At 71.8% G+C, this 19215-nt stretch overlaps 1 protein-coding gene across 1 annotated transcript in view; it reads left to right on the top strand.

The window, feature by feature from the left end:
- Gse1 (Gse1 coiled-coil protein) overlaps positions 1-19215 on the top strand; it is a 194470-nt gene that overhangs the window by 161414 nt on the left and 13841 nt on the right. Inside the window, 7 exon segments of the mRNA XM_048355001.1 lie at positions 9027-9245; positions 14073-14272; positions 16961-17133; positions 17272-17469; positions 18322-18513; positions 18758-18790; positions 18792-19075. Of these exon segments, the coding sequence (XP_048210958.1) occupies positions 9029-9245; positions 14073-14272; positions 16961-17133; positions 17272-17469; positions 18322-18513; positions 18758-18790; positions 18792-19075 (1297 nt within the window). The 5' untranslated portion in view covers positions 9027-9028.

Below are 19215 nucleotides of genomic sequence, written 5' to 3'. Positions count from 1 at the left end.
GTACACAGGCCTTGCCTGCGACTCGCGAGATCCAGGACACTGGGCCGGGCGGGGGAACCTGGGCGCCCTCCTCCTGCCCCCCTCCCACCCCCATGGTTGTGGTGTGTGGCTAGAGCTGAAGCTGAGCCCCAGCAGGGCCTTCCGGAGGCTGGAGGAGAGGCAGGGAGGACTTCCTCGCTGCGGGGAAGGCAGCCCAGGAGTTCTGTGTCCAGACTGCAGGGTGGGGGCTTCTCCCCTGGCCAGAAGGGCGAGGAAGCAGGGGGGATGGACCCTGCGCCCCCCCCCCCCCCACGGGCACCAGTGTCTCTGGGCCTCCGGTCCCCAGGCCGCCCAGGTGTGCTTCGAGCCCTTCCCTGGGCTGGCCGGCACAGTCACAGCGGGCCGAGCGCCGTGGTTCCGTGGCCTGCGCCTCACACGTGGGTCCGGGGGCCGAGGCTTGTGGGCTGCCTGGTGGGGTGGGTGTTGGGCGTGCCAGGGCCCCGAGGAGCTGGGGGCCGAGGGCAGGGGCTGGCGAGGGGGGCTCGGCCCCGCTGGGTGGCGTCCTCCGCCCCTGGCTGTCGCGCAGCGCTCGTTTAGTTTTGATGGCACTGGGGCTTGAACTCGGGGCTGGGTACCGTTCATTTGTCCTCAAGGCTGCTACTCTGCCCCCTTCTGGCTCTGCTCTGGCGTGGTGTTGGGCTTAAAAGTCCTAGTGCTCCCTCCTCCGATCTCAGTCTCAGCCTCCCGAGTAGCGAAGCCTCGTGCCCCCCCCCCCCCCGGGTGCCAGGGCTGCTGGAGGATTTCCAGGCCAAGCCAAGGCTCCGCCCCCTCCCTCCTGGTGGTGTGCAGTCTGGGGGTCCCCGTTTCTAGCCACGCTGCCTGCAGGCTCAGTGTGGAATGGGGCCCTGCTGCCCTCTTACCACTGAGGGGAGTTGCCTGAGGCCCCTGGGCCCATACCTGGGGAGGGGGTGCACACAGGCCGACTGGGCTTGGGGGTGAGCTGTAGCAGCCCGCCCCCTTCCCCAGTGCGGACACGGAACGGTGGGTCCGGGTCTGTGGCCGCGGGCAGCAATAAAAGGTATTGATCGGTGAGCTTTTGGTTGGAGCCGTATTGATGTTGGACGGGTTAAGCCGTCCCGAAGGAAAACGTCCGTGTCGGGCTGAGGAGGATGCTCCCCTACGGCGGTGGCGGCGGCAGAGCCAGCCCCCCCCCCCCCCAAGCCTCTCCCGGGTACCAAAGGGCTGGCTGGCAGGCCCTGGCAGGGGCCCCGGGGGGGGGGGGGGAGTCTGCCTGGGTGCCGCCCACACAGGACTAGAGGTGGGGTCAGCCTGTGTCTACGCCCAGAGGGATGGACCATGGACTCCCTGGTCAAGGCCGCCGGGGCCTGGTGGCAGCCAGGCCTGAGGCTCTGTGTGGTGGACCAGGCTGGGCCTGCTTCCCACCTGCACGGCCCCCCCCCTCCCTCCCTCCTTCAGGCACAGTAACCCAGGAGGAACAGGCCTGAGGAACGGATCCAGGCTCCGGTGGAGACAGGGTCCCCCTCTTTGTAGCTCAGGGGACGCTGGCTGGCATGGGGGGGGGGTGTTTCCACTAGGATTCTGTGTGTGTGTGCGCGCGTGTGTGTGCTAATACTGGGCCTTGAGTTCGGATCCTGGGCCCTCTCTCTTAGCTTTATCACTTCACGCTGGCATGCTACCACTTTAGCCACAGCTCTGTTTCTGGCCTTTTGTGGTTAATTGGAGATGAGTCTGATGGATTTTCTTGCCCAGGCTGGCTTTGAACCAGGATCCTCAGATCCCAGCCTCCTGAGTCGCTGGCACTCTTGGGACAGGAGGGATTTTCGAGCTCAGTTGCCACCAGCGTTTACGTGCGAGTGGGTTTTTGGGGCCCTTGGGGGGCACTTGTTCCACTTTTGTGACGTGGAGCAGTTAAAGTACAGCAGGGCCAGATGTGCGCTTCGGGAGTGCCGTCCTCGCTGCGGCCTGGGTAGGGGAAGGTTATCTAGGCCTTCACCCGCACTCAGAGCCAGCGGGGGGGGGGGGGGGGGGGGGGGAGCTGAGCGGTGGGGGGGCCACGCTGTGTTTGCTGGGCAGATGGGAGGGGGAGGTCCGCTGGCGTGGGCCTTCGCAGCGCCCTGACCTCCAGGCCTCTCCCTTCCCGGCCTGCGGAGCCCCACACTTCCTTCGCCGCCTGAACACGGGGGGCAGGAGGCTAATCCCGCTCCCTAATCCCGGCTTGGGCCCGGGGAGCGCCCTCCGCGCCGCGGCTGGAACGGCCAGGGTCGGGCCTTCCTGCTGATCCCCGGGCTGGGGGGGGGGGCGGCCCCGAGGTTTGTGAACGTCATAGTCTGTGGCCCGGAGCTGGGTCTTTCCCCGCGCCAGGCTGCGACCGCAAGCACCTAGATCACGAGGGGGTCAGCCTGGCTGGGGCCGGCTGTCCGGCTGCGGTGTCCGTCCAGTCGTGGGAGAAGCTGGCCTTTCCCACTCACGCTCCCCCCCCCCCCCCCCGTGGCAATGCCAGGGCGCTCTCGCCGGGGCCTGGGGCGCGGTCCTGCCACGCGCATGCGCCCCGCGGCGGCTGGGGGCCTGGGACGCGGTCCTGCCACGCGCATGCGCCCCGGGGCGGCTGGGGGCCTGGGACGCGGTCCCTGCCACGCGCATGCGCCCCGCGGCGGCTGGGGGCCTGGGACGCGGTCCTGCCACGCGCATGCGCCCCGGAGCGGCTGGGGGCCTGGGGCGCGGTCCTGCCACGCGGCATGCGCCCCGGAGCGGCTGGGGGCCTGGGACGCGGTCCTGCCACGCGCATGCGCCCCGCGGCGGCTGGGGGCCTGGGACGCGGTGCCGCAAGAGTGGGCGCTGGGGAGCGGGCACCCTGAAGCCGGCCCGCAGGCGGCTGCGCCCTGGGGTCCGTCACACAGGGTGGGGTCTCTGTCCATCCCCACGCTCCGCCCGGAGGTCGCTCACGGAACCTGGCACGTTCCGTCCTGACGGCCGCTGGGCAGCGCCGTGGGCACCGGGGTGCGCCGTGGCCGCCGAGGCCGTCCCGGCTCCACCGGCTGGCTCTGACCCAGGCGCGGCCCACCGTCGGGCCGGCGTGTCGACGCCCTCCTGGCCTCTGGCTGGACGGAGGGCAGCGTGCGGACACCCGCCTGAGGGTCAGGGCCGGGACCACGGGTGGCGGGGCCCCCGGAGACCTGGGGGGCCCCCGAAGGGACTGGCCGGGTTGCTGGGTGGTTTTGTGGCTTCTGAAACCTTAGAAGTAGGAGCTGCTGTTGTGACTTGCAAACTCCCTGTGTTAAAGCGCGGCCTGTGGATTTGCCTCTCCGGCCAGGCGCCCCGCAGGCCTCTGGGTGCCACAGCGGCCCTCGGAGCCAGGGCTGGGCCCCCAGCCCAGTCTTTTCTGCCTGTCACCCAGCTAGGGCGCCAAGGCTGGGGCAGGTGATGTGACAAGGCCCCGGGGCAGCGGACGGAGGCCTTGACCCTGGCGGCCTCCGTCCCGCGGGAACTGCAGGCCCCGTGGCTCCTCTCCCCGTCTGTCCCCTGGACATCTGCGCGAGGCCCCGCAGCCCCGCTGAAAGGGCCTTTTGTGCCCGGTGAGGCCAGCAGGTGGCCTGGTTGGCACGCTGTCCCCGGTGGCTGCGCAGGGACTCCCTCCACCTCCCGGGCCTGCGGGCAGTGTTGTCTCTCGCTCTCCGGGTCCCCTGGGCCTGCCCCGCCGTCCCCCGCCCCCATCCTGTCCTCAGGGGGGCGGCCGCCGGGGTGAGGTCCCCTTGGAGCCCCAGGGGGTCTGCTGCGGGCCTCTCAGGTTCCTCCCAACACAGGCTGCTGCTCAGCGGGCGTTGCTGTGCCCTCCTCCCCCACTAGAGGGCCCGGCCGGCCCGTCCCTCCCGCCAACCGCGCCGCCTTCCCGCACACACGCTCACAGCCCCCTCTGGGCATCTACCTCCCAGAGGCGGGGGTGGTCCTGCCCCCTGGGGGGGCGCGGATGGGTGTCACGAGAACACTGGGCCCCCCTACCAGGAGCAGCTGGGCCAGACCACATTGGAGCAGGAGACAGCAAGCCCCCCCCCCCCCCCCCCCCCGCTTGGTGCTGGCAGCCCGTCTCCCGTGCCTTTTGATCGGATGTTTTATGGGGTCTGCTGTACGGAAGTCGAAGGGGTGGCCTCTGGCCCGCTAGCACCCACCCCCTGGCCCACTCGCCCCTGGGCCCTCTCCCTCTGGCCCCCACCCTCGGGCCCCCCCTCCCCGCTCCCCCCCCCACACCATGCAGCGGCTTCTCCACCCACGGCAGCCGCTTAGCATAATTGCGTCATGTGTTGCTGCCATCTGTTGCCTGACTTCTGTCCCTCACCTCCACCCAGGAGCCTCAGCCCCCAGGGCCTTGAACCTCAGCCCTGGGTGACTCCCTGGAGGACGGGTCAGCTGACCCCCGGCCCCGGGCCAGCGCGGTGGCTGTCTTTCTGACCCACTTCCTGGGGGTGCCTAGCTCCCCATGCTTCCTGCTTCTGTGTGCCGTGCCTCTCTGTTAGACACCGCAGAGCTCAGATTCGGCGAGCACTCCCCGCCACCCTGTGCGGGTTCGAACTCGGGGCCTCGCGGCCTCCTTTAGCTTTCCCCACTCAAGGCTGGTGTGAGCCGAGCTTCCCGTCCTGCTTTTTGCTGGTCAGTTTCAGATTCATCTGCGTAAGCCGGCTTCGAGCCTTGATCTCGGATTGCAGACGTGAGCCCCGGGTGTCCATACAGGCCGGCCCCCGGCGGGGGGACGGCGCCCCTGGAGGGGTGCCGCCCATCGTGGGGTGCGTGGGGGCCCACGGCCCATAGCTCTGCTTTGGAGCCGGCCGGGCTCCAGGCTCCGTAGCGACGGGGAGGCCCTGCTTCCTGCCCCTGCCCGCGCCCTGCCCACCGTTCCCACGCCGCGGGGCGTGGATCCCAGGCCCGGGGGTGGCCAGGCTGCTGCCCACCGCCTCCTGCTGCCGGCGCCTCTGGTTTGGGACCGGGAGCCGTGCGCTCCCTGCCGGTAGGCCTGCTGCCTCCCTGGGGCATTTGCTTGGGAAGCAGAGCCTGGTGGGGGGGTGCGGGGTGTTCAGCCCAGTGCACCCGGAGTCAGGAGCCTCCCCCATCCCCCTTCCTCCCTGCCCAGCGAAAGCTAAGAAAGCTGCTTAGCGGGCGAGCTCAGAACAGGCCCGAGGCAAAGGTGGTTGGTAGTAATGAATTTGTTATGGAGCCGCTGGGGTTGGGGGGTTGGGGACCCAGTCCTGCAGCAGGGTGACCCCAGCCTTGTTAGTGTAGCAGAAGGCATTGCCCCTCGGGGCTGCTGGGGGTGGGGTGGCAGCCAGGCTGAGCCTGGAGCAGCCTCCATTTGTTTGTAAACATTCCCTTCTGTGGCCACGAAAAATTGCTGGGGAGGGGGGGAGTTGATTTGAGAGTCCGGGTCCAGATTGTGCCCCGCCAGGCCTGAGAGCAGAGCGGAGCAGAGCCCGGTGCAGCCTCCTGGGGTGTGATTGCCCGCCCCTGGGAGGGGGGGCTGCGGGGGGAGGGGCGAGTTGGTGCTTGAACTGGGACCTAGCAGAAAATTGATCTCCGCTATTAGCTTGTAATTACCGCGCGGGGAGGGAGCGGGCCTGAGGCCTGGTGCGTGGAAGGGAGCTGAGCTGAGCGGTAATGAACGGACGGCAGGGCGGGCAGGGGGAGGCCGGCCGGTTGATGCTGGTTGATACTGCCCTGCTTCGTGGGTGGGGGAGGGGCCCCCAGCTTTGGAGCACGTGTGGTGGCACTGTGCCAGGTGGACCCATATCAGAAACCCACCGTGGGGGCGGGGCTCCTGGAGACTTTGCCGTGGGGGGGGGGGCGGGGCGGGGCGGGGCGGGCGGCCGGAAGGCCGGGCCACCGCCCAGGAGGTCGTGACTTGGCTGTGTGGAGCGGGCACTGGGCCATTTTGTTGTGGGCGGGTCTATTTCCTGCCCCGGGGATAGCCCAGGCTCCTCCACCTCCGGGCTGTGGAGGATGAGGCTGAGGGGAGGCGGCCAGTCCTCTGAGGGCCGTCTATACCCCCCTCCTTCCCCGTGGGCCACCTCCCCCCCCCCAGCTGGCGCTGTGCGGAGCCGCCAGCCTCATCCGTCACGGGCCTGCTGAGCCTCTCCCAGGCTGTTAGGATAATGAATTCACGGAGCCGGTGCTCAGTCACCGCCCTGGCCTCCCGAGTTAATAAATACCTCTCTAATGAGGGCCGGGCACCACCGCCCGCCCTCCGGGGCCTGCCTCCCCCTCCCCTCGCGCCAGCTGTGTGGGGGTCTCCCTCCGCCTTCCGTGGAGATGGGTGGCGACTGGTGGGGGGGGGGGAGGCTCTGTCCACCCACCCCAGCCAGGGCCGGGGGAGAGGAGAGGACTCCTCGGCCCCGTGTCCCCGGCCGCCCGCCCCTCCCCTGCCCGCCTGATGCGCACCGGAGGGGCGGTGCTAATTTTAGACTCCCCTAATGAAGTCGCTCGTTTGGAGTCTATTTTAGGTGACCTGACATCAGCAGCCGGCTTGCCAGGACGCTGGCTCGGGGGTTCGCGGGGGTAGAGCTGCAGGTGGGCCTGCGATTGGGGGGGGGTCACCTGGAAGCGGCGGTGTCGTGTCTCCCCCACAGCCTCTCCCCTCCCTGGACGAGAGCCTAGCTCAGTGCTGCCGTCCACCCGCGCTCCCTTTGCTAAACCCGGGTCACGGTGTTGCGTTGGGAGGGCGGAGGTGGAAGGACGGGGCGCCCCTGGGTCCTCTGTCAGCGATGCCGCCTCCTCGGCCTCCCGCCCCCGCCCGCCCTCCCCGGTGCATCTGCACGGTGGCTGCGGGGCCCGTGTGCCCGCGCGTGACCGCGGCGGGCAGGTTCCCGCTGGGGGGCTCCGCACCCCGCCCCGGACCCCGCCTGCCCGCTCCCACTGGGAAATGGGTACGGGGACGCGGCGGGCCGGCTGGGGCCCTGCTGGCGCCCGGAGGCAGGACGGAGGGGCGGCCGTGGGGGGGTGGGCGCAGATGCCGGGCTCTGTCAGGAGCGCACCCCACCCCGATGGGCGCCCTGGGCCCGTCCGCGGCCCGGCATCCTCTGCGGCGCGGGGAGGCTCTGTGGGGCTCTTCTCGGGGCTCTGCGGAGGCTGTGTCCACACAGTACCGGGCTGCGGGTGCCACCCAAAACGGGGACTCCGCAGGCTGGGGGACCCTGAGCCCCCGACTGGGGCCAGGGCGCCTGCTTGTCCGCCTCCCGGGGACACCTGTTGCCTCTGTACACGTTTTTACTTATTTTTTTTTCTGATACCAAGGAGTGGCCCCCGGGGCCGCGCGCGCTGGACAAGCTCTCCAGGGAGCGGCGTCTGCAACCCCTGGAACCCGGCGTGTCTCGGCCGCGCGCCTCGGCCCTCTCCGGCCGGCCGAGGTTGGCTTTGGGCCGGGCTGCAGCGCGGCCTGCCTGTGGGCACGTGACAGGCCCGCGGGCTCGCCGGTGCCCGGCTCCGCTCTCACGTCAGCGGGGCCGCCTGGGCCGTGGGGGGGCGGTGGGTGGCCGTGGCGTCCTGGGGTCCCTCCTCCCGCCCCGGCAGCCCCTCCCCCACGGTCCTCCGGTGCTGTTGTGGACGCCGAGGGCCGGGTGCTGGGTGGACTCCAGGCTTCTGGGGGCTCGGGAGAGCATGATGGGTGGTGCTGGGCCCTCCGCTGGCCGGGGGTCCCCCCCCCCCCCCCGGTCCGCACCGGCGGCTCTGTGGTAAGGGGGCAGGCAGGGCGCCAGGCGCCGGGGGGTTGAGGCACAGGTGGCTGGCGGTGCGGAGCTCACCTGCCACCGTGTCTGTCTCCTCACGGCCAAGGGAGTCTGGCCAGCATCCCTCTGTGGTCTGCTGAAGGGTGGGCTCTGTCTCGGTCTCCCAGCAAGCGCCTCGGGGGTGCGGGGCCCTTTAGAGGACATCCCGGGCCCCTCTTACCTGCCTGGCCAGCGGGCGCAGGCCTGAGCCTCGTGTGTACATGTGCGTGCGTGTGTGTGCGTGCGTGTGTGTAATCGCTGGGGTCTGGGCACCTCTGGGGTGCGGGGCCCTTTAGAGGACATCCGGGCCCTCTTACCCTGCCTGGCCAGCGGGGCGCAGCCTGAGCCTCGTGTGTACATGTGCGTGCGTGTGTGTGCGTGCGTGTGTGTAATCGCTGGGGTCTGGGCACCTCTGGGGTGCGGGGCCCTTTAGAGGACATCCCGGGCCCTCTTACCTGCCTGGCCAGCGGGCGCAGGCCTGAGCCTCGTGTGTACGAGTGCGTGCGTGCGTGCGTGTGTGTAATCGCTGGGGTCTGGGCACCTCTGGGGTGCGGGGGTCCTTGCACGTGGGTGTGTGTGTGCGTGCGCTGTGCGTGTGTAATCGCTGGGGTCTGGGCACCTCAGGTGCGGGGTCCTTGCATGTGGGTGTGTGCGTGCGTAATCGCTGGGGTCTGGGCACCTCTGGGGTGCGGGGTCCTTGCACGTGGGTGTGTGTGTGCGTGCGCGTGCGTGTGTAATCGCTGGGGTCTGGGCACCTCAGGTGCGGGGTCCTTGCATGTGGGTGTGTGCGTGCGTAATCGCTGGGGTCTGGGCACCTCTGGGGTGCGGGGTCCTTGCACGTGGGTGTGTGCGTGCGTAATCGCTGGGGTCTGGGCACCTCTGGTGTGCGGGGCCCTTTAGAGGACATCCCGGGCCCTCTTACCTGCCTGGCCAGCGGGCGCAGGCCTGAGCCTCGTGTGTACATGTGCGTGCGTGTGTGTGCGTGCGTGTGTGTAATCGCTGGGGTCTGGGCACCTCTGGGGTGCGGGGCCCTTTAGAGGACATCCCGGGCGCAGGCCTGAGCCTCGTGTCGCGGGGTGCGGGCGCCTCTGGGGTGCGGGTCTGCTCTGCGCAGCGCTGGCTCTGTCTGCTCCGCTCCGCTCTAGGCCGCGCCCAGCCCGCCACGCTCCCCCCCCACCCCGCACCCCTGCGCCTCCTGCCCCGCCCGCTGCACCCCCCCCCCCCCCCGCTTGGGCCCCCCTGCTCTGCCGCCCGGGTGACCTGGTTCTTCTTTTCCTGTTTCAGGCATGAGCCATGAGCCCAAGTCCCCTTCACTAGGGGTGCTGTCCACCGCGACCAGGACCACCGCCACCGTCAACCCCCTCACCCCCGCGCCTCTCAATGGCGCCCTGGTGCCCAGTGGCAGCCCGGCCACCAGCAGCGCGCTGTCGGCCCAGGCCACGCCGTCCTCCAGCTTCGCCGCCGCGCTGCGCAAGCTCGCCAAACAGGCGGAGGAGCCCCGAGGTAAGAGGCGCGGCGGGGGCGGGGCGTGCGGCGCCCTTCCGGCCCCGCCCCCCACGCGGCGGGCCCAGCGCCGAAGGAAGAGGCGCCCCCCCCCCCCCCCCCGCCCGGGCCCCACCCTGCCGCCCCTCGCTTTGCTCTGCGCTTCTGCTCAGCCGCCACGCCTGTGCACTGTGGAGAGGGGCTGATTCTGGGGGTGCTGGGCCCCGGGCCTCTCCTGGGAGAGTGCCCTTAGGGGGCCTCCTCCCCCCCTGGGGTAACTGGCTGGTGAGGCTGCCCCTCCCCTGTCGCCCCAGGGCCAGGCGGGGTGCTGGGCCTGTGTGTGATTCAGGGGCACGGGTCGCGTGTGCGTGTGTTCAGTGTACTGGTCCTGTCTGCGTGTTTTGGGGGTGCTGGTCCTGTCCACGTGTGACAGGGGGTGCTGGTTCCATGTGTATGTGAATGTGATTTGGGGGTGCTGGTCCTATCACCGTGTGACTCGGGGTGCCCCCAGGTGCGTGCGGGGCGCCTGAGGCTCCTTGCGCCCTGCGGGGGACGCCAGGCGGGCAGCCTGGCGCGGCTCTGCGGGCTGTGTGCGTGAGCGGGTCTTCCTTCCCGCTGGGGCCGGCCGCCAGGGCTTGCCGTGGCCGGTGCGGGGTGGGGGCCTCTGAAGCGGCCCTTCTCCCCCATCTGGCCTGAAGGATGGGCCAGTGGGTGCCCCCCGGGGGTCCCCCACCCCCCTCCCCACAGCACAGCTGGGCCTCTGTGTCCGGGAACTGAATGTGCCTCTGGGTACTGACCCCAGAGGACTGGCCTGGTGGGCGCGGGGGGCTCCGGGGTCTCACCAGGTGTGGGGGCTTGACTTGCACGCATGCGTGGACGCAGGTGCCAGCCAGGCCTGGACTCCCTCTGCTAGTTGATGAAAGCTCGAGGCCTGCCGGCCCTGTGGACAGCCACGGCGAGCCTCCATCCTCCGGTTCACGTTCTCTCAGCCTCCGCTTACCCCTGTTCCTTATCTCCTCGCCACCCCAACTCTAGACCTTGCCGTTCCCCCATCTGTGGGCTGGGCAGGGGCGCGGAGGCTCGGGGTCACATGGGGGGGTGTGTGCTTGCGCGTGTGCGCAGGCCCCTTGCCGCGGCTGGGGGAAGTCAGTCCCAGGTGGACTTGGGGAGCCGGGGTGTCCTGACCCAGATTCTGGCTGGGGGCCCCCCGTCTGCCACGGGTGCGGCGTGGGCTAGGGCGCGGGCCCGTGTCTGCTGGGGCCACTGCTCTCCGCAGCCTGCAGAAGGCAACCTCCCCGCCCCCCAGCCCGTGGACTGCGGGGCCTGCGCGCGTCTGACAGTGCAGGGAGGGCTGGACTTTCATCCTGAAGCCGGGGGTGCGGCCATCTTTGCTCCGGAATCCCGGGACCCCGTGGCCTCTCCCCTCGAGTGCCGGGTCCCCCGCCAGCGGGGTGAGCCTGGGCCCTGGGCCTGCCCGCCGGCAGCCGCTTCCCCGTGACGCCCTCCCCCTCCCCCTCCCCCGCGGGTCTGTGCAGCGAGCGAGTTCTTAGGACCCTGGCCGTGGTGCGGGAGCCGTGGCTGACCCAGCGGGGGCCCCCGGGCTCCGGGCTGTGCTGTGGGCCCGGCTTCCTCCCAGCGCACGTACGCACGCACGCACGCACGCACGCACGCCCGGGGCCACTGCTCTCCCCTCCTCCCTGGCTGCCCAGAGGCCGCGTGAAAATCTCAGTTCACACAAAGCCACCTGCCGGCTGCCTCCAGGGCAGAGAGAGGACACCCCCTCCAGGGGGCTCCCCAAAACTGCAGAGCCGAGTGCTGTTACACGTACATGTGCGGGGGGGGGGTGCCATGGGTGCCCCCTGTCCTTCCTGCAGCCCCGAAGGCCCACAGGCTGCACTGGGGTCCTGCCCCACGCCCGCCCCTCGGCCTCCCGGCTCCCCGGGCCTGGCCTGCCTCGGGGTGTGTTTGTTGCGTGCGGGCTGAGAGGCAGGGGGGTGGCCACGAGGACTCTGGGGACGCCTCCCCTGCAGCCCGGTCCCAGCCCTGCCCCTCCCCCTTTCCTCCCCCATGTCCCATCCCCACTGCCCTGGGTGGGAATGGCAGGCCCCCGCTCTGTGACAATCTGCCGTCTCCCCTGGGGCCGCAGCGCCCAAGCCTATGGTGGCCGTCGCCTCCTGCAGTATCCCGGCCCAGGCCCCTCACGCCCACCGAGGCGGACACTGGACCAAGCTGACGCGGGCTGCTGGGGGCCCACTCGCCACCCGCCATTCCCTCTGGTGGCCTGGGGTGCAGGTGTCCATCTGGTTACTTGCTGTGGTGTCTCTGGGACCTCGGAAGCAAGATCCTGCCCCCCAGAGGCCAGGGCAGGTGGCCCCCCTCTTTAGAGGCCAGGGCAGGTGGCCCTCCTGCCGGCCAGTCTGCTAGAAGGGGCCTGGCCTCGGAAATCCGCCTCTCAAAGAAAACAGCAAAACAAGTGGGGGCCCCTGGCACGCCCGCCTCGCGGCAGTCAGCGCTGGCGGGGCGGAGGCGTCTGCGGGCGTCGGAGCCCGTCTGTCTCTCCACACGGGTGGGGTGGGCGTGGCGGGCCGTCCTCTGCCTTGCCACCCTGGGGCCTTGGGAGCCGGGTGGGCAGGGGTCAGAGCAGGGGTGGGGGCTGGGGCTGGCAGAGGCAATGAAGGAGCCCGCCGCCCCTCCCCGCCCCCGCCGCGCCCTCCCTGTTGCTGACCCGCCCCGCCGGGTCCTGGAGGACCACCAGGCCCTCCCGGTGGCTTCGCCCTGCCCGACTCTGCTCTCCGGGCTGCCGTCCTGCCTGGTGACTGGCAAATCATCAGCCACGGGAAGTCTGTCCCCAAACACCCCGGCCCCTCCCTTGTGGCTCGGCGGGGCCCCGGCGGGGGGCCGGGCGGCGTGCTGAGGGGCTCCGTCTCCGAGCGGCCTATGGTGGCTCCTTGGTTCCTCGTTTGGCTGGCTCTCCCCAACCTGCCCGGGCCCGCGGCGTGCCCAAGGGCTTCCCCATCCCTCCCGCCGCCTCGCAGCCGGAGGGGGCGGCCGGGCCGCAGGCAGAAGGCGCAGGCACAGGGCTCCCCCGCCGCTTCGCTCAGAGGCCAGGGAAGGTGACGCCCTCTCCGGGCCACCCTGTTCCTCTGGCAGCCACGGGGCGTGGAGGGCGTGGGGGGCGGGCCCGGGCGGGGTGTTGGGCTCCCCTCGGCCATCCCCAGCCCCCGCCCTGCGCCCATGGCTTCCTCCCGAGGTCCGCGGTCAGTGCCCGGTCTGGGGTGACGCGTGGGGGGGCCGGGCGCTCAGCTGCGGGGTCGGGCGGGGAGGCCGCTGGCTAATTACAGCGGCCGCAGGCCTTCCCGCCGCGGGAGAGCGCGGGGCCGGGGCCGCGCCAGCCTCGCTAATTGGCAGCGCGCCGGGCAGCATCGATCGCGCCGCGCGGCTGGGGAAGGAAGGACGGCCCCCCTGCCTCCGAGAGATTAAGCCGCTAATTGCTGCCGCCGCCCCGGCCCGCCCCGGCCAGACCCCCACCCGCGTGAGGCTCCCCCTCCGCCCGGACGTGGCCTCCTGACGGGGACCCCGCGCCCCGGGCCTCTTGGCCTCACGCAGGGTCTGAGGAGACATCAGTTACCAAGCTGGGTTCAGGGTGTGCGGGGCTCCAGGGGCTCTGTCTGCCCCGACCCCTGCCGGAGGCCCAGAGCCGGCGCTGCAGCCCGGGTGTCTGCACCCCGCCTGGGTGCTCCCTGGACAGAGCGCGGCTGCCCCCGCTCCCCCAGCCCGTCAGCTCGGGGTGACGAGGTGAGGCTTGCTGGGGCCCTGCCGCAGGCGTGCCCTCGGCTCCTGGCGCCCGGGTGTGGATCAGGGCGTACCCCGTGCCCGCCGGGACGCCCCCGGCTCGAGGCGCACGTTTTCGTACAACAGGCTTGCTTGAGTAGCTGGTGGCCGGCCAGAGCCCGGCGGTCAGTGCCCGGCCTGGCCAGGCGGCCCTGTTGTCCCTCACGGTGCCCTCGCTGGCTCTTCCTCCCTGGCGAGGAAGGTCGGCTGGCACACTCCTCTTGGCAGGGCCTCTGCCCGGACAGCGGGCAGCAGAGCAAGGTCCACCGTGGGCCCCATCCAGCTGGACCAGACGGGGGCGGGGGGGCATGAAGAAACGGGCCCTGGCCTTGTGCTGGCGTTGGGGTCACCGGGCTGTGTGCCGCTGGCCTGAGGGGGGTGAGGGGCAGCCGTCGGTGCAGCCCGGGACGCCCAGGGAAGAGGAAGAGGCCTGGGGCGTGGCGGCGTAGGGTGGGGCCCGGCTGGAGGGGCCGCAGATGCCACGCCCCCGGCTGTCTGGGGCCTGCTCTGCCAGGGTGGAGGCCCTGTCCTGACACCAGCCCGTCCCTGCACCTCTGCTGCGTGTGACGGGGCGGGGGGAATGTTCCAGAAGTATGGTTGGGAGGTGGTCACCCATGCGGTGGGCACACCACGGTTGAGCTGCGTCTCAGGATGGGGGGGGGGGGGTAAAGCCACTGCGCTTCCCGGGCTGGCAGTTCAGGCCTCGTCCCTCCCCGCCGCCTCGTCTCCTGGTACACGCTTTGCAGCGGTCCCCTTGTTGGACATCTTGGGGCTTCCCGACGGGGAGCCGCTTCCTGGGGGCATCCGGGACATTCCGCGTGCCGCCGGCCAGGGCCGCGCACCGGGTGTGGGGTGGGTCTGCTGGGCACTCGGCTCAAGTGGGGGAGGGGCACCGGGCGGCCCTGCGCCCCTTGCGGGGCCCAGCCCTGGGGCGCGCGCACCCCTGCCACGCGGGGCGGGCGTGGGTGGGCGGGGCGGGCCCCCGCTAAGCCGGGCCGCTGTGTTCTTCCCCCGCAGGGTCTTCACTGAGCAGCGAGTCCTCCCCCGTGTCCTCCCCCGCCACCAACCACAGCTCCCCGGCCAGCACGCCCAAGCGGGTGCCCATGGGCTCCATCATCGTCCCGCCGGGGGGCCACAGCGTGCCCAGCACGCCCCCCGTGGTCACCATCGCCCCCACCAAGACCGTCAACGGCGTGTGGAGGAGTGAGGGCCGCCAGGTGAGCCCCCCCCCCCCGCCCGCGCCCTGCCCCCCGCACCTGCCCGGGGTCAGGCCCCCCGCACCTGTGCCCCAGGCCTGCGGGGCCTTTCTAATTAGGACCCATCGCCAGCTGCCGCTTCCCCCTGCCGCGTTCTGCGCGTTCCCAGAGAGGCAGCCCCACCGGGAGCCACTAATTAAACCACGAGGCGGGGGAGGGGGAGGGGGCGGGGGAGCAGCCCTCCAAGCCCCTGCCCTCACCCCTGCCCGGCGGGGCAGACTGAGGAGCCCTGCGGGCCTCGTCCACCCCCATAAGTCTGCCTGGGCCTCTGGGGTGCAGCGCAGGGGAGGGTGGGCGGGGGCTGGGGGCCGTGTCCCTCCCCCTCGGCCCCCTGGGGGGGCTGGAGGCCCCGGTGCCTGGCCGGCTCTGTCTCCTTGGTCTGGGCCTTGTCCTGCCTGTCCCCGCCTCTGCCACGTGACGCAGCCAGGCACCTGCCCCTGTCCCCCGGGAGTCCCAGGCCGCGCCCCGGAAGCCGGGGTGGGCGATCGCCTGCCCGTGTGCGCCCGCGCCTGCGGCCCTCGGCCCTGCAGGGGCTCCGTGTGCGGCCCTCCCCCCGCAGGCCCGGCGTCACGGGCTCCCTGGGCTGCCGGCCCCGTGGGGGTCACGGGCTCCCCGGCAGCGGGGCTGTGGAGGAGAGATGAAATGAGAAACGGTCTATTTTGAAGCTAACAGGGCATGTCCTGCCTGTCTGCGTGTGGAGGCCTCTAATCACCGGAGAGTGACGGCTCCCCCTCCTCCCGCCCCCCGCCTCCCCCGCCCGCCCGCGCTCCGCCTTTCCTGGCTGCAGCTGCGTCTGTCTGCAGCCTGCTCAGCAACAACAAACTGGTGCGCCCATCTGCTGGGCGCTCCCGTCTGCCAGGACCACCCCGGGCCCCAGGCGCCGCGGCGGGCGAGGGTCGCCTCCAGGTAGCCACCAGCCTCTTGCCCCGCGCTTGAGGTTGGGGCGCTACCCGCCCCGCACCCCTCCCGTGTGGCACCCCAGCTCGGCTGACCTAGTTCCCATGGGGCGGATGCTGCCGGCTTGGCCTGGCTCCAGCCAGATGGAGGCGGCGGCGTGGGCCTGGCTCCTGGGCCCCTGGCCCGCCCTGCCCTCCCCTCCCCTCCAGCCTCGCTCCCGGCCTCCCTCCCTGGTTTGTCCTCAGCCGGGCCTGGAAGATGCCTGCTGCCTTCCTGCAGTGCTTGTCGTAGCGGGGGGGGGGGGGGCACCCCAGGGTGAGGATGCTCACTCCACTTGGGGAGGGCAGGGTGACAGCCAAGCCCCTGGCTCCTGGCTGGGGGGGGGGGCAGGAGGAGGTCCCCACAGGCTGGGCAGCTTGGAACATTGGTGTAGCCTGCCCCAGACCTCCGAGGGGCATCTTCTGCCTCAGTGCCCTGTGCAGGGGTAGGGACGGGAGGGGTGTGCGGTCAATGTCCACTCCTCTGGAGCCAGGAGAAAAGGAAACTGAGTCACGGGGAAGTTGTGGGGCTCCAGAACTGCCAGGCTGTCTGGAGGCTAGGGAGGAAGGCCACCCTGCTGCCAACCAACAGGGCAGCTGGAGACCCCCGGTTCCCCAGGGCCTGGGGGGTTGCGTGCATCTCGCCCCTGAGATGTTGCTAGAACACCCCTTCTGGGAGAGGCGGGTCGGAGGTCACGAACCCACAGGGACCCTGCGGAGAGCAGAGCCCAGCTGAGCACAGGGAGCGAACAGATGTTGCCACTCATTAAAAATTCCAATCGGCGGCCTGTCTGCTTCAATTAGTCACTGCTGGCTGCCGGGGGGGGGGGGGGGGGTTGGGGAGGCGCTTCCGCTGCTCCCCTCCACGCGACGGCGACCGCCGCAGGGCGCTGCCCATGCTGGTGTTGGCAGAACCAGGGGCATCGCTGCCAGCTCACGCTCTGCCTGTCCCCAGAGCCATTTGCCTTGCTCCAGCCCCTTTCATGCCAGTGCTCGTCGCTTTGTGACTCGGCCCTGGGTGGGCTCCCGGGGGCACTGCCTGGGGGCCCGGGCACGGTGCAGGGACCGGCCTGGGCCAGCTTCCTGCCAGGTTCCCCTCCCCCGCCCCCCTGTTCAGGTGTCGCCCTGCTGTCTCCATGCCAGGAGCCAGGGCCTGGCGCTGCCCCACCTTGTCGTGGGTTTCTTGGTGACAGATGGCCAGGCCACACAGGCTGGTTCTCTGGGTCAGGCACTGTGGTGACTGAGTAGTGACTGTGAGTGTGCGTGTGTGTGTGTGTGCGCGCGTGTGCACGCTCCCACCGCCCGCTCCATGCCTCCGGGAGCCTCCCCTGGTCTCTGCTAATCCCCAGGTTTGGACGGCCATGTTCACTAGCAGGTCCTGCCCACCGGCTGCCTCTCGGGGTAGCCCCAGAGACAAGGGACGGGGCTGGCTGCGCGGCCCGGCCCCCTCCCTGCGGGTGCGCGGTCACAGTGCTCCTTGGGCCCTAGGAGAGGCAGGGTCCCCGTGGGCCCCTCTGGGGCAGTGCAGGAGCCCTGTTAGGCTTCGGTCCAGCCCTGCCCGTTGGTGCCCAAGTCCTCTCCTCACCAGCCCTCCCCACAGCACGTTGCACCTATGGGAAGGATGTTTCCAGAACACAAGCCGCGCTTGGGGCCTCGGGGAGGCTGTGGCTTCCCCGGGCCTTGCGTGGGCCTGACCCCGTGCCACCCCCGGCAGGACGCCAGCTCGCGGGGGCCCAGCGGCGGCCGGGAGCGCCTTGTGGTGGAGCCAGCGCTGTCCCAGGAGAAGGCGGGGGGCCCAGCCATTCCCTCTCACCTGCTCAGCACCCCCTACCCCTTCGGCCTGTCCCCCAGCTCCGTCGTGCAGGACTCCCGCTTCCCACCTCTCAAGTAAGTGCTCAGCCGGGGCCGTCCCGAGGCGGGTGGGCGGCGCCCCACCCTGTCATTGTGGGGGCGGGGTGGGGTGCGGGGGAGGGCGGGGGAGGACCAGCCCCGGGCTCACCGGGCCCCTGCCCCTGCTGCCCGCAGCCTCCAGCGGCCCGTGCACCACGTGGTGCCCCCCAACACGGTGACCGAGGACTACCTGCGGAGCTTCCGGCCCTACCACACCGCCGAGGACCTGCGCGTGTCCTCCCTGCCCCCCCTCAGCCTGGACCCCGCCACGGCCGCGGCCTACTACCACCCCAGCTACCTGGCCCCTCACCCCTTCCCCCACCCCGCCTTCAGGTGAGACGCCTCGCGCCCCGCCGGCCTTCCCCAGACACCAGCGCGTCCCCGGGGCTCCGTCGGGGACCCCTCGCCGCCTGGCCTGGGCGGCGATTTCCCGGGCCGCGGCTGGCGAGCGGCGTGTGAGGAGGGGCCCGGCCGTCGACGGCTGGTGGGGGGGGGCGTGCTGGAGCCCCGGGAGCGGCGTGTGAGGAGGGGCCCGGCCGTCGACGGGCTGGGGGGGGGGGCGTGCTGGAGCCCCGGGAGCGGCGTGTGAGGAGGGGCTCGGCCGTCGACGGGCTGGGGGGGGGGCGTGCTGGAGCCCCGGGAGCGGCGTGTGAGGAGGGGCCCGGCCGTCGACGGGCTGGGGGGGGGGGGCCGTGCTGGAGCCCCGGGAGCGGCGTGTGAGGAGGGGCTCGGCCGTCGACGGGCTGGGGGGGGGGGGGGGCCGTGCTGGAGCCCCGGGAGCGGCGTGTGAGGAGGGGCTCGGCCGTCGACGGGCTGGGGGGGGGGGCGTGCTGGAGCCCCGGGAGCGGCGTGTGAGGAGGGGCCCGGCCGTCGACGGGCTGGGGGGGGGGCCGTGCTGGAGCCCCGGGAGCGGCGTGTGAGGAGGGGCCCGGCCGTCGACGGGCTGGGGGGGGGGGGCGTGCTGGAGCCCCGGGAGCGGCGTGTGAGGAGGGGCTCGGCCGTCGACGGGCTGGGGGGGGGGGGCGTGCTGGAGCCCCGGGCGGCGTGTGAGGAGGGGCCCGGCCGTCGACGGGCTGGGGGGGGGGGCCGTGCTGGAGCCCCGGGCCGGCCATCGTTGGCCACGGCGCGCTCGGGCGGGACTTTGTGCGTGGGAGCTTGGTGTCCAGCCAGTCCATTTTCCAACAGGATGGACGACTCCTATTGCCTGTCGGCCTTGAGGTCCCCGTTCTACCCCATCCCCACCCCCGGCTCCCTGCCCCCCCTGCACCCGTCGGCCATGCACCTGCACCTCTCCGGGGTCCGCTACCCCCCCGAGCTCGCCCACTCCTCTCTGGCGGCGCTGCACTCGGAGCGCATGTCGGGACTCAGTGCCGAGAGGTGAGCGGGGCCCTGGGCCGGGAGGGGGTCCCCCGCGGGCCCGCGTGTGCACGCAGCTCTGGGGTTCCTTAGCCGCCTGCCCCCCGTTCCTCGCCTGCTAGACGAGGGGCGACGCGCTCGGGGCCCGGCTTGGCAGGCCGAGAGGACCGGGGCGGGCGCGCGGGAGGGAAAAGCGGGCGTGGCGCCGCGGCCGCGCAGAGCAGCTCCCGAGCGCCCCCCCCCCGCCCCCCCGCTCGCCCCGCAGGCTGCAGATGGATGAGGAGCTGCGGAGGGAGCGCGGAGCGCGAGCGCGAGGCCGACCGGGAGCGCGAGAAGGAGCGCGAGCGCGAGCGGGAGCGCGAGAAGGAGCGGGAGCGCGAGCGCGAGAAGGAGCTGGAGCGGGAGAAGGAGCGGGAGCTGGAGCGGCAGCGGGAGCAGCGGGCCCGCGAGAAGGAGCTGCTGGCCGCCAAGGCGCTGGAGCCCGCCGCCTTCCTGCCGGTGGCCGAGCTCCACGTCCTGCGCGGCGCCCACGCCCCCGAGGAGCGCGCCAAGCCCTCGGAGCAGCTCACCCCGACCCGAGCAGGTACCTGGGCCCAGCCGCGGGGGGGGGAGGGAGCGCGCACGGGGGCGGCGGAGGGGAGGGGGCCTGCGCTCTGAGCTGCCGCGCTCTGGTGCTGGGCCGGGGCCGGCCAGGCTCCCGCGGGGCGCGCCCTCCCGGGCCCC

The sequence above is a fragment of the Perognathus longimembris genome, chromosome 10, assembly GCF_023159225.1.
Source record: "Perognathus longimembris pacificus isolate PPM17 chromosome 10, ASM2315922v1, whole genome shotgun sequence".
Taxonomy (NCBI): Eukaryota; Metazoa; Chordata; class Mammalia; order Rodentia; family Heteromyidae; genus Perognathus; species Perognathus longimembris.
Note: the sequence above shows the minus strand (reverse complement) of the source record. Positions and strands in the feature narration are given on the sequence as shown.